Source organism: Molossus molossus, unplaced genomic scaffold, assembly GCF_014108415.1.
Source record: "Molossus molossus isolate mMolMol1 unplaced genomic scaffold, mMolMol1.p scaffold_m16_p_29, whole genome shotgun sequence".
Lineage (NCBI taxonomy): Eukaryota > Metazoa > Chordata > Mammalia > Chiroptera > Molossidae > Molossus > Molossus molossus.
The window spans coordinates 1,325,315-1,338,515 of record NW_023425365.1 but is presented as its reverse complement, the minus strand read 5'-3'; the positions used below and the strand labels follow the sequence as shown (position 1 = coordinate 1,338,515).

The following is a 13,201-nucleotide window of genomic DNA, read 5'->3' as shown; positions in this document are numbered from 1 at the left end:
CCGGAGGACATTTTTCCATATTTTGTTCAGGTAGACTGGGAGGGAGAGAGATGAAGAGAGAGAAACATTGATGTGAAAGGGACACATCAAGTGGTTGTCACCCACATGACCCAATCAGGGCCAGGGACAAACTGCAACTGAGGTATGTGCCCTTAGCGGGAACGGAACCCAGGTCTCTCTGGACCGCAGGCTGATGCTCTAACAGCTGAGCCACACCGACCAGGGCAATGATGTTAATTCTTCCAATTCATGAACAAGGTGTGTGCTTCCTCTTTTTTATATCTTCCATTGTTTCTTTTTTCAATGTCCTGTAGTTTTCCGCAAATAGGTCCTTTACTTCTTTGGTTAAGTTTATTCCTAGGTATCATAATTTTTTTGGCACGATGGTAAATGGGATGGTTTTTACAGTTTCTCTTTCTGTGAGTTCATCATTGGTGTACAAGAATGCTGTCGATTTCTTGATGTTAATTTTGTATCCTGCTACTTTTCCAAATTCATTTATTAAGTCTAGTAGGTTTTTGATGGAGTCTTTAGGGTTTTCTATATATAATATCATGCCATCTGCAAATAATGACAGTTTCACTTCTTCCTTTCCTATTTGGATCCGTTTTATTTTATCTTCATGTCTGATTGCTGTGGCTAAGACTTCCAGTACTATGTTAAATAAGAGTTCCGCCCATGTTTTAACTCCTCGCCTCCCTGAATGATGCTCAGGGTTCAGTCCCGCACTCACTTTGTTTGACCTGCTGCAGAGCATTACATTTTTATGGGGTTGGGATGAACAAAAGACCCCCTTTGGCTACTGTATCAAATCTGATGCTACAAAAGCCCTCTGGAGTCGCCGTGGCGCCCTCTGGGTTTTCTGTGTAGAGTGCGGCTTTGCTAGAATATGACTACGTGTGTCTGAGGAGCAAAGCAAACATCCTGAAATGAAAATTCGCTAACATGGGTGCTGTGCTCTCTTGTGCAGGAGATTTGGACAGTCCTGATTCGAGTGATGCGTTGGGACAGCTGGATGGACAAGACAACCCAGTTCCAACCCCGAAAGGTAAGCTGGGACGTGCCCTTGCGATGCGAGTCTGCGGTGTTTTCAGAGTGCCCCGTGGAGAGTCTCCCGTGTCTTGCCATTTGTAGTCAGGGCTTGCCTGGCCGGGCCCTGCCCCCTGGTGGGCGTGGTGGTGGTGTGCCTGCCTCTATAGCTGTCTCGGTGCACTGTGAGGGCGGCCATGCTGGGTAGAGGTGGCAGGGTAGGAGGATGGCCACTGGAGGGAGGGAGGGTGGGTGGTCTGTAGGCCTGAGTAGACCTTTAGGAGGTGGACTCCTAGCTTAGCCACTGTCTCCTGCTGACAGGTGGCCCTCCTCGGGTTATTCTCAATGCGACTGTCCAGAGCGCGCAGGCTGCTCTCCACAGGGTCACGGAGGAGCGGGTTCTTTGTCTCGGTGAAGCAGCCTTTCCCAGGGGCTTCGGTGTCACCGCTCACGTGGCACCCTCGGCAGGCGTCTCGGATTTACAGAACATCCTGCGGTGCGGCCGGTTCCTCCAGGAAGTGGTGATTTTCTTTCTCCCCCACCGTCACCATGTCACCCGGTCTCCAGCAGCAGGAACCCTTTCTCCCGGTCTGGAGGCTGAAGCCAGCCGCAAGGCCGTGTGGTCAGTCCTGGGGGAGCGCCCTTCCTGGCCTGTGGGACACTGGGCCTTGGGAAACATTTCTTAGGAAGAAAGATCATTTTGTTTTTTCAATTTTTATTAATTTATTTTTGTTACAGATGTTTCTCCTTTTTCCCCCCTAGACACCCTCCTCCTTACCCGCATCCTCCACCCCACCAGCATTGTTGTTTATGTCCACTGGTTACACATATATGCATATAAGTTCTTTGGTTGCTCTCATCCCCCCCCCCCCCCAGGTCTGAACTGTACTCCTTTCTACGTCTCTGGATCTATTTTGTTCATCAGCTTATTTTGTTCATTATAGTCCACAAATAAGTGAGATCGTATGCAACTTGTCTTTCTCTGACTGGCTTATTTCACTTAGCATAATATTCTCCAGGTCCCTCCATTTCTCTCAAAGATTAAGAGATCTCTCTTTCTTACAGCTGCATAGTACTCCATTGTGTACATGTACCACAGCTTTTTTATCCACTCATCTACTGATGGACACGTGAGCTGTAGAAAGATCATTTTTGATGCTGGGATTCTGGGGCTGTTTCTCCGAAGTCTTACTGAAGCCCCCATTCAAGTTCAGAAACCCCCCCACACACGACCGACCACCACGCTGTGAGGCGAGCGTTCTGCTGATCACGACGCATGTGGTCTGTGCCTGGCGGAGTTGACGGGCTGGGGAGCAGGTAGCAAAAGGGAAAACTGTCCAGCTGTACAATGAGGAATGGTGGTGAGGAGCCCGGGGAAGAGATGAGGTTGCTGTGAGCTGGAAGGGGAGGGAGGGGCATCTTGGTTTGCAGACAGGATGCTGCAAAGCTCTGAAGGGTGGTGGTGCTGAGAGACGACGAGGGGTGTGTCCCGGGCCAGAGCAGGGCCCTGCAGAAACCCTGAGGCCAAGAGGACTCGGTGCCCTGGCGCAGTGGATAGAGGGAGCGCTATGGGCTGGGGTGGCTGCAGTCCAGAGGTGGGCAGGGCTAAGCCTGTGTGGTCAATCCTGCGGCCATCAGCCATGTCAGCCACACGTGGGTCTTTACATGTAAGTCAGTTACAGTGAAACAAGATGAAAAACCCAATTCCTCAGTCCGACTGGCTACATTGTAAGTGCTCAGTGGCCACGTGTAGCTGAGGCCACTGTGATGGCAGCCCAGACCTAGAATGTTCCACTGTCACAAGAGGGTCCGCCGGTGACTCGGGGGGGGGGGGGGTATGTGCAGCTTGTTAGATGGGGGCGGGGGTTATTTCCACACAGGCTCCTTCCCCTGTGGAAGGGCTCTGGCCTGGGATGTGGTGGGGCCTGGTTCTCACTCGGGCGGACAAGGCGGGGAAGTGGAGGGCAGCCTGCGCTCATGTTGCAGACACTTCCACTCCCTGGGGAAGCAGGCCTGGCGGGGTTTCCCAGTGGTTAGAGCGTCGGCCCACGGACCAAGAGTCCGGGGTTTGGTCCCCCCCCCCTCCCGCAGAGTGGGCAGGGCTTATGGGTAGGGAGGAGCCAGAAGTGGGTGGGAGCACCGCCCCCGCCACTGGGGCTTCTTACTGGAGTGCTCACAGCTGGAGGGCAGAAGTGACCGTGGGTCCACGTTCACAGACCCGCGTGTCCTCACCTGCCCAGAGCTGCAAACATGGACACATCGGGGTCCTGCCTCTGCAACTACTTTCGGATACTGAGCGGTACTGTCTGATGTCCTTTGCTCAGGTGGGGCTCAAGGGCCCTGTTTTGCTCACTCACGTGTGACGGCAAGCCTGTGCCGTTCTGCTGGGGTTCCAGGTGCAGTGTGGAAGCTTGTACTTCTCCAGGGCACAGAAACCTCACTGTAGAGGATGACCAGCCAAGAGGCGCTGTGTGTGTGTGTGTGTACAGTGTGTGCACACTGTGTGCAGTGTGTGTACAGTGTGTGCACATGCAGTGTGTACAGTGTGCACAGTGTGTGTAGTGTGTGTACAGTGTACGTGCGTGTGTGTACAGTGTGCACGCATGTGTGTATAGTGTGTGCGCAGTGTGTGTAGTGTGTGTACAGTGTACGTGCATGTGTGTACAGTGTGTGCACATTGTACAATGTATGTGTGTGTGTGCAGTGTGTGTGTGTACAGTGTGTGTGCGTGTGTGTACAGTGTGTGTGTGTGTGTGTGTGCATGCACACTTGTAAAAGGGCAGGACACCGGGTCCTGGAATAATGTTGCACTGGGTGCCGTTCCATTATAATTGAGGAGATGCTGTAGGAACATATTCTGGTTTATACCAGTTAGGTTCAGATCACATCGGTTTCATTATGCAGCGTTTTGGTAAAGCCACAGAACTTACGGAGGAGGTTACGGGAGGACTGACTGTGCAGAGAGGAGTCAGGGGCCGTGGCGGGCTGACCTTGTCCCGGCTGGCAGCCTGGAGCAGTGTGGTCTGGTGCGAGCAGCTTGGGTTGGCCAGAAAACAGGGCTGGATTGGTGGGGGCCCCACCCTCCTGGTGTGGCGAGGACACTACTATGGGCCCCAAGTCACCCCCGCCTTTGGGGTATGAAAGGGCCTGGGGACAGTGCTTACCCGGGGAGCAGGGGCCTGGGGACAGTGCTCACGGGGAGCAGGGGCCTGGGGACAGTGCTCACGGGGAGCAGGGGCCTGGGGGCAGTGCTCACCCGGGAAGCAGGGGCCTGGGGACAGTGCTCACGGGAAGCAGGGGCCTGGGGACAGTGCTCACGGGAAGCAGGGGCCCGGGGACAGTGCTCACCCGGGAAGCAGGGGCCCGGGGACAGTGCTCACGGGGAGCAGGGGCCTGGGGACAGTGCTCACCCGGGAAGCAGGGGCCCGGGGACAGTGCTCACGGGAAGCAGGGGCCTGGGGACAGTGCTCACGGGAAGCAGGGGCCTGGGGACAGTGCTCACGGGAAGCAGGGGCCTGGGGACAGTGCTCACGGGAAGCAGGGGCCTGGGGACAGTGCTCACCCGGGAAGCAGGGGCCCGGGGACAGTGCTCACGGGGAGCAGGGGCCCGGGGACAGTGCTCACCCGGGAAGCAGGGGCCCGGGGACAGTGCTCACGGGAAGCAGGGGCCTGGGGACAGTGCTCACGGGGAACAGGGGCTCGGAGACAGTGCTCACCCGGGAAGCAGGGGCCCGGGGACAGTGCTCACGGGGAGCAGGGGCCCGGGGACAGTGCTCACGGGGAGCAGGGGCTGGATGCTGATGCCATTTGTTGTCCTCGCTCTTCTGACCCTCGACTGTGTTTCCATCAGGTGTGATGCCTCAATGACTTGCTGGGGCAGAATCCAAGTCAGTGGCCCCAGGGAGTCTCAGGGGGACCCAGGGACCCCATGCTTCCCTGTGCAGCCCCGTTCTCTGGTTCTGCAGTACCATTTCCTTTCTTTGGGGGCTCCCCCTGCTGTCCAGCCTCTCCTCACTCCTTCAGAGACAGACTTTACCCTGTGCCTTTGCTGCTGAAAGGGCTTCTGAGAGTGCTGCTACCTGGACACACGCGGCTCAAATCATATGTAACAGTAATGCTAGCCTGGCCGGCTGCCCAGTGGTTAGAGCGTCGGCCCGCGGACCAGAGAGTCGCGGGTTTGATTCTGGCCAAGGGCACGACCTTGGTTGTGGTTGGTCTCTGGCCCTGGTCGGGTTGTGCAGGAAACAGCCAGTCAGTGTGTTCCTTTCACATTGATGTTTCTTTCTCTCCCTCCCACTCTGCTGAAGATAAATAGAGAAGATAAATAGAAAAATATCCTCGGGTGAGGATTAAAAAGAAAAAAAGTTATACTAGGTGAATGGACAGCGGGAGCTGTTGCTGGACCCAGGTGCCGTGCATGTGCCCGCACGTCTGTGCACTGCAGGCGCGGAGGTGTGGGGCCAGCCGGCCGCGGCCACGCCGCCCGCACAGAGCCGTGCGGGAGCTCGTTCAAGCGGAACACGTTGTGTCCAGATGCACTGCGCCAGGGTCCCCAGGCAGGACGCCTGGGGGCCGGGAGGGGAAGGCCGCTGGGACGTCCACCCGCAGGGCTGTGGGGCTGTCCCCGTGGGACTCCAGGTGTTTCTGTTCACGTGGGACTGAGCACTTAGCAGCAGTTTTGTGTTCCTTGCTACTCTAGATATGCTACTTTATTATTATTGTTGTTATTATTACAAGAGCATATGTTTAGCCTAGAAACCGTTTACTCGTTTGTTCCAAGTCTGGATTGTTATTTCTTTTATCCTCACCTGAAGACATTTTTGCATTTATCTTCGGATAGAGCAGGAGGGAGAAGGGGGGAAGAGAGAGAAACATCACTGTGAGAGACACATCGACTGGCTGCCACCCACACGACCCCAACTGGGGTCGGGGACAAACTGCAACTGCCCTTACGGGAACCGAACCCGGGACTCTCTGGTCCGCGGGCCGACGCTCTAACCGCTGGGCAACACCGCCAGGCCCAGGCTGGATTGTAAGTGGATGTGCCGCACCCCCAGGCTGTGCAGTCAGCGCCATGCAGTGTCGGTGGGCCAGGCGGGGTGCAGGCGTCCTCCGCTTTGGGACCCTGCTGCTGTATCTGCCGCCTCAGCGGACAGCTGCTTGGCATCTTGCTGAGACCAGAAGGGGAGAGCCCCCAGGGTCTCCATGGCTGATGGGCTGAAACGGAGCACAGCACCCTAAATTGCAGGCACGGCATTAAGTCTGTGACTGCGAACGGGAGCCCTGGCTGAGCTGTGAGTCTGGTCCCTGCACCTCCCGGCTGACTGCCCCTGGCCTGTTACTGAGACCTGGGGAGTGTGCAGAGGTCTGACATGTTTCCCAGCTTCCTGTGGACAGGGCTCCCGTGGGGTCCCGGCTCAGTCTGCCCCTCTGGAGGTGAAGGCCATTGGCTGAGTGCCCTGTGCTGGCCGCCAGTCTGCAGGACCGTCTGGGCCCTCTGGGCGGAGCACATGCTGCAGGGAGCAAGCCTCAACCGCAGAGAAGAGGTTTCCCAGCCACACAGGGCAGTTGCAGGCGGGCCTGGGGCATGTGAGCGCCCCTGGGGAGAGGGGGTGCGCCCGGCTGGTCTCCAGCTCCCAGCTTTCCTCTTCATTTCACCTTCCTCCCGGGTCTTCTCAAGTCCCCGCCCCCCTCCCTGGGTAGCTTCTGCTACCAGTGCTGCAGCTGGGACAGAGGCGTGGCAAGCGGTGGCCACTGTCATCTGTCCTTCCTACTGAAGTGACAGAAAAGGCAGGGATTCTTCCTTCTCGGCTCGTGCGGTTTAAACGGATGCTGCCACGGGCTGACCGCGTGCTCCTCGTGTGGCGGCTGTCCCTGGCTGTGTGCTCATGTCCCGGTCCCTCCGTGAGGCTGGCTGGGGGTGTCACCTGTGGCGGAAGCAGTCTTCTCCCCTCTTCACCCCTGCAGAAAGTCCTCCCAGTTCCGGAGGCTGGAAGGGCCAGGTCAGGGTGTGGCTGGTCCCTCTGGGAGGCCCCGGGCGGGGTGTCCCAGGCTCCCCTCCGTGGCTGGGACACGCCGCTCCCTCCCCTGTCTCTGTTGTCACAGGGCCTCTTCTCTGTGTGTGTGTCCAAATGTCCTTCTTTCAAGGACACCGGCCATTGGAGCAGGGCCCCCAGATGACTCATCTTAGCTTGATGGCACCTGCAGTGCCCCTCAGATAAGGTGCCCTCACAGTTGCAGGGGCCGGGCTCCTGCACAGCCCTTGGGGTCCCCGTTCACCGCCTGGTGCCCTTCTCAGTGCCCAGACCTCCTAGGCATTTCTCCACCTCCCAGGGCCTTCCATCTCCCCATTTTTCTCATTTTCTCCGATTCCTATTTTTTTAACCTCGCCCCCTCTTCTCCTGCCTCTGTTGCTCTCCTGCTAAGCAACCCCCCCCCCATTTGTGTGACTGGTCCCACAGACCACAGCCAGCTCAGCGGAGGGCAGGAGGGGAGGGCCCACTGCCACCGCCCCGGCGCATTTACTGAGCTGCAAACAAGCCTGGGGGGCAGCTGTCCCCACGGCTCAGGGTCTCCCAGGCCCCCCTTTCCAGGCAGGTGTGTGTTTCCCACCAGCGAAAACCCGATGCCCTGTGACCCCGCGCGGATAAGGCTTCCTCATCTCCTTCCCAGACCCTCACACACCTGAGTACTCTGACCAAGTTGGCAAGTATGTGGGCCGTCGCACTGATACAACTGTGAGGCAGGAGTGGGGTCCCCGGTAGCAGGGCCCCCGTCTCGGCCTTTGCTGTGTCTTCTGTTTCTTCATCTTGGACTCAGCTGCACTGTCCAGAGTATGGGGGTGAGCAGAGAGTCGGCCTGGGCGGTGGGAACAGAACTCATGCCGTTGTTACCCTTCCCCCACTGTGAGCAAGGGGAGCCCTCTGGGGTCACGAAAAGGGAGACATCTCTTCTTTCTGGCCCGAGGTGTGCTGACTGCATCCACCTGAGTCCTCAGTCCTGGCTCCTCCGGGCTGCTCAGTGTCTGCGAGGTTTGGGGCAGCCGGGGAGGAAGCCTGTGTGAGCCAGGGAGAGTTCAGCAGTGAGCTGGCAACCCCGGGCCTCGCACGCGGAACCCCGGGCCTCGCAGGCGGGGACCCCGGGCCTCGCAGGCGGGACCCCGGGCCTCGCAGGCGGGGACCCCGGGCCTCACAGTGGGGACCCCCGGGCCTCACAGTGGGGACCCCCGGGCCTCGCAGGCGGGACCCCGGGCCTCGCAGGCGGGGACCCCGGGCCTCGCAGGCGGGGACCCCGGGCCTCGCAGGCGGGACCCCGGGCCTCGCAGGCGGGGACCCCGGGCCTCGCAGGCGGGGACCCCGGGCCTCGCAGGCGGGACCCCGGGCCTCGCAGGCGGGGACCCCGGGCCTCACAGTGGGGACCCCCGGGCCTCACAGTGGGGAACCCCGGGCCTCGCAGGCGGGACCCCGGGCCTCGCAGGCGGGGACCCCGGGCCTCGCAGGCGGGGACCCCGGGCCTCGCAGGCGGAACCCCGGGCCTCGCAGGCGGGGACCCCGGGCCTCGCAGGCGGGGACCCCGGGCCTCGCAGGCGGGACCCCAGGCGGCTTCACAGGTGGGGACCCCAGGCTTCGCACACGGGGACCCCAGGTCTCACAGGTGGAACCCCAGGCCTCACAGGTGGAACCCCAGGCTTCACAGGTGGGAACCCCAGGCCTCACAGGCGGGGACCCCAGGCTTCACAGGCGGGGACCCCAGGACTCACAGGCGGGACCCCAGGCTTCGCACGCGGAACCCCAGGCCTCACAGGCGGCCCGGAGCGGCTGAAGGAAGGGCGCCTAAGAACGACCCAGAGAGCGAGCAGTGCGGTGCTTCATCCTCACAGAGCCGCCTTCTCACCGTCTCTGTGGCCTCCAGTGAGTTAATGATGGTCCGAAAGGATGGACCACCCGAACTTGGCTGCCCTCCCACTTAATTACGGGCAAGTACTCAGTCAGAGATGAGTCAGTGATGTGAACGCTTAGGAGAAGTTGCGAGAGGGGTGAGAACTACCCAGCACCAGGAGTGGGAGGGAACAGCCCTGTGGCACTGGGCGCTGCGGGGACCACTGGGGTACCCTGTGCTGCTTGGGGTCTTGGAGAACCAGCCGCACGGTTCGCCTGGGAAAACGTGCCCCTGAGGCAGAGTGCACATGCAGGTGTGATGCAGCTCTGGTGTGGGCTGCCCGGCAGTGACAGATGGTGTCACTGTGGCCGTGGGCAGTTGGGGCGGCACCTCTGGGAGCCAGAGAAGAAGGAGCACCAGTAAGACGTGGCAGCTCAGCAAAGCGGTGCAGGCGGAGGGCCCTGCACATTTGTGAGGCCCTCCAATGCTCCGATGCGGGCGGGGCCCCGGAGTGTACATGCTCCATTAGCAAGAATACCCAGGCACAGGAAATCCCGAGCAAGGTGGCATGAAAAGAAATACGTGCCAGCTACTGATTTCACTGGGAACTGGATGTATTACATTTCTTTGAACCAGGAGAAATAGGGGTTGGGACAATATCAGGTTTGGTTTTAGGAAAATGAAGGAATATACATTTCTTTTTAAAAAAATTCGTCTTCAGTAGAAAGTATTACAGATGTCCCTTGTGTTTTACCCCATTGACACCCTCCTTCCTACTCCTGGTGTCCACCTGCCTTCACCACACTGTTGTGTGTGTCCATTGGTTATGAATATATGCATATCAGTTCTTTGGTTTATCTCTTTCTGCCCACCCCATCCCCTTCCCTATGAGGTTTGCCAGTCTGTCCCCTACTCCATGTCTCTGGATCTATTTTGTTCATCAGCTTATTTTGTTCATTATAGTCCAAAAATAAGTGAGATCATATAATATTTGTCTTTCTCTGATTGGCTTATTTCACTTAGCATAATACTCTCCAGGTCCCTACATGTCATCTTAAAGGATAAGGGATCTTTCTTTCTTACAGCTGCATAGTACTCCATTGTGTACATGTACCACAGCTTTTTATCCACTCATCTACTGATGGACACTTGGACTGTTTCCAGATCTGAGTGATTGTAAATAGCATGACTACGAACATAGGGGTACATATATTCTTTCTGATTGGTGTTTCAGGCTTCTTGGGATATATACCTAGAAGTGGGATCACTGGGTCCAATGGCAGTTCCATTTTGAATTTTTTGAGGAAACACCATTTTTTTCCATAGTGGCTGCACCAGTCTGCATTCCCACCAGCAGTGCACTAGAGTCCCCCTTTTCTCCACACCCTCGCCAACACTTGTTGTTTGATGATTTGTTGATGGCGGCCATTCTGGCAGGTGTGAGGTGATACTTCACTGTCATTTTAATTTGCATCTCTCTGATGATCAGTGATGATGAGCAATTTTTCATATGTCTCTTGGCCATTTTTATGTCCTGTTTGGAGAATTGTCTATTCAGGTTCTCTGCCCATTTTAAATTGGATTGTCTGTCTTCCTTTTGTTGATTTGTATGAATACTCTATATACATTTTGGAAATTAACCCCTTTTATTCTATGTATCATTGGCAAATATGTTCTCCCATATAGTGGGTTCCCTTTTCATTTTGATGCTGGTTTATTTTGCTGTGCAGAAGCTTTTTAGTTTGATGTAGTCCCGTTTATTAAGTTTTTTTCCTTTATTTTTCTTCCCCAGGCGATGTATTGATGGAAATTCTGCTACATGTTATGTCTGAGATTTTGCTGCCTACATTTTCTTCTAGGATTTTTATGGTTCCACAAGTTACATTTAAGTCTTTTTATCCATCTTGAGTTTATTCTTGTGTATGGTGTAAGTTGGTGGTCTAGTTTCATTTTTGTTTTTTTTTGCATGTACCTGTCTAATTTTCCCAACACCATTTATTGAAGAGACTCTTTACTCCATTGTATGCTCTTGCCACCTTTGTCGAATATTAATTGGGCATAATGTCTTGAGTCAGTTTCTGGGTTCTCTCTTCTGTTCCACTGGTCTATCTGCCTGTTCTTGTGCCAGTACCAGGCTGTTTTGATTACAGTCGCTTTGCAGTATAACCTGACATCTGGTATTGTGATTCCTCCTACTTTGTTCATCTTTTTCATTATTGCTGTGACTATTTAGGGTCTTTTTCAGTTTCATATAAATTTTTGGAGTACTTATTCTAGTTCTGTGAAATATACTGTTGGTATTTTAATGGGGATTGCACTGAATCTATGGATAGTTTTGGGTAGTATGGACATTTTAATGATGTTGCTTCTTCCAATCATGGTGTGTGCTTCCACTTTTTTGTATCTTCCTGTAGTTCTTTTTTCGTTTTTTTTAATCCTCACCCGAGGACATTTCTGCATTTCTCTTCAGATACAGTGGGAGGGAGAGAGGAAGGGAGAGAGAGAGAAACATTGATGTGAGAGAGACACAGCGAGTGGTCGCCACCCACACAACCCCAACCAGGGCTGGTGACAAACTGCAACCAAGGTACATGCCCTTAGTGGGAACCAAACCGGGGACTCTCTGGTCCGCGGGCCAGTGCTCCAACTGTTGAGCCAAACTGGCTAGGACTCTAGCTCTCTTTTCAATGTCCTATAGTTTTCAAAGAACAGGTCTTTTACCTCCTTGGTTAAGTTTATTTCTTGGTATGTTAATTTTTTTGTTGCAGTGATAAATGGGATTGTTTTTTAAGAGTCTCTTTCTGAGTGTTTATTATTGGTGTATAAAAATGCCATCAAGCCCTGGCCGGTTTGGGTCAGTGGTTAGAGCATTGGCCTGCGGTCCAGAGAGACCCGGGTTCAGTTCCCACTAAGGGCACGTACGTCGGTTGCAGTTTGTCCCCGGCCCTGGTTGGGCCCTGCAGGAGGCAACCACTCAATGTGTCCCTTTCACATCGATGTTTCTCTCTCTCTCTTTTCCTCTCTCTCTCTCCCACTCTATCTGAACGAAAAATGTCCTCGGTGAGGATAAAAAAAATGCCATCATTTCTGGATGTTAACTTTGTATCCTGCTACTTTGCAGAATTCATTTATTAAATCTTGTTCTTTTGTGTGGAGTCTTTGGGGTTTTCTATGTACAATATCATGTCATCTACAAATAATGACAGTTTCATTTCTTCCTTTCCAATTTGGATGCCTTTTATTTTTTCTTCTTGTCTAATCACTGTGGCTGAGATTTCCAGTTCTGTGTTGACTAAGAGTGGTGGAAGCAGCGCTGGCTGGTTTGGCTCATTGGTTAGAGCGTCAGCCCATGAACCAAAGATTTGCAGGTTCGATCCCTGGCCATCAGGTTCATGCGGAAGCAACCAATCAATGAGATTCTATCACATCGTTATTTCTCTGTCTACCTCCCTCCCACTCTTCCTCTCATCTAGTCTCTTAAAAAAAAAAAAGAAAGAAAGCCCTGGCCGGTTTTGCTCAGTGGTTAGAGCGTCAGCCTGCGGTCCAGAGAGACCTGGGTTCGGTTCCCGCTAAGGGCATGTACCTCGGTTGCAATTTGTCCCCGGCCCTGGTTGGGTCGTGTGGGTGGCAACCACTCGATGTGTCCCTTTCACGTCGATGTTTCTCTCTCTCTCTCCCTACAACTCTATCTGAAAAAAATATGGAAGAAAAAAAAAAGAAATCAATGGAAAATTATTTCTGGGAGAGGATTAACAACAATGAAAGAAAATAGAGTAGTGGAAGCAGACAACCTGTCCGGTTCCTGTTCTTAAAAGAAACACTTTTAGTTTTTGCCCATTGAGTGTGATGTTGGCTGTAGCTTTGTCATATATGGCCTTTATTGTTGAGGTATGATCCTTCTATTCCCAGTTTGCTGAGAGTTTTTATCAGAAATGGGTGCTGGATTTTTGTCAAATGCTTTTTCTGCATCTATTGATATAACTTATGATTTTAGCTTTCATTTTGTTAATGTGATGTATCACATTTATTGATTTATGAATATTGTACCAGCCTTGCATTCCTGGATGAATCCCACTTGGTTGTAGTGAATAATCTTTTTAATATATCACTGGATTCGGTTTGTTAATCTTTTGTTGAGGATTTTGGCATCTTTGTTCATCAGGGATATTAACTTAATTTTGTTTCTCTGTAGTGTCTTTATCTAGTTTTGGAAATAGAATTATGTTGGCCTTATAAAAAGAGCTTGGAAGTTTTTTTGGACTTGTCTGAGGAGAATAGGTGTTTGTTCTTCTTT

The 13,201-nt window shown here is 53.9% G+C and overlaps 1 protein-coding gene across 1 annotated transcript in view; it reads left to right on the top strand.

Moving 5' to 3' along the window:
• The window catches only part of ROR2 (receptor tyrosine kinase like orphan receptor 2), a 202,509-nt gene that overhangs the window by 150,874 nt on the left and 38,434 nt on the right, over positions 1-13,201 (top strand). The window contains exon 2 of the mRNA XM_036278511.1: positions 971-1,048. Coding sequence (XP_036134404.1) covers positions 971-1,048 — 78 coding nt within the window. The remainder of the gene's footprint in view (positions 1-970; positions 1,049-13,201) is intronic.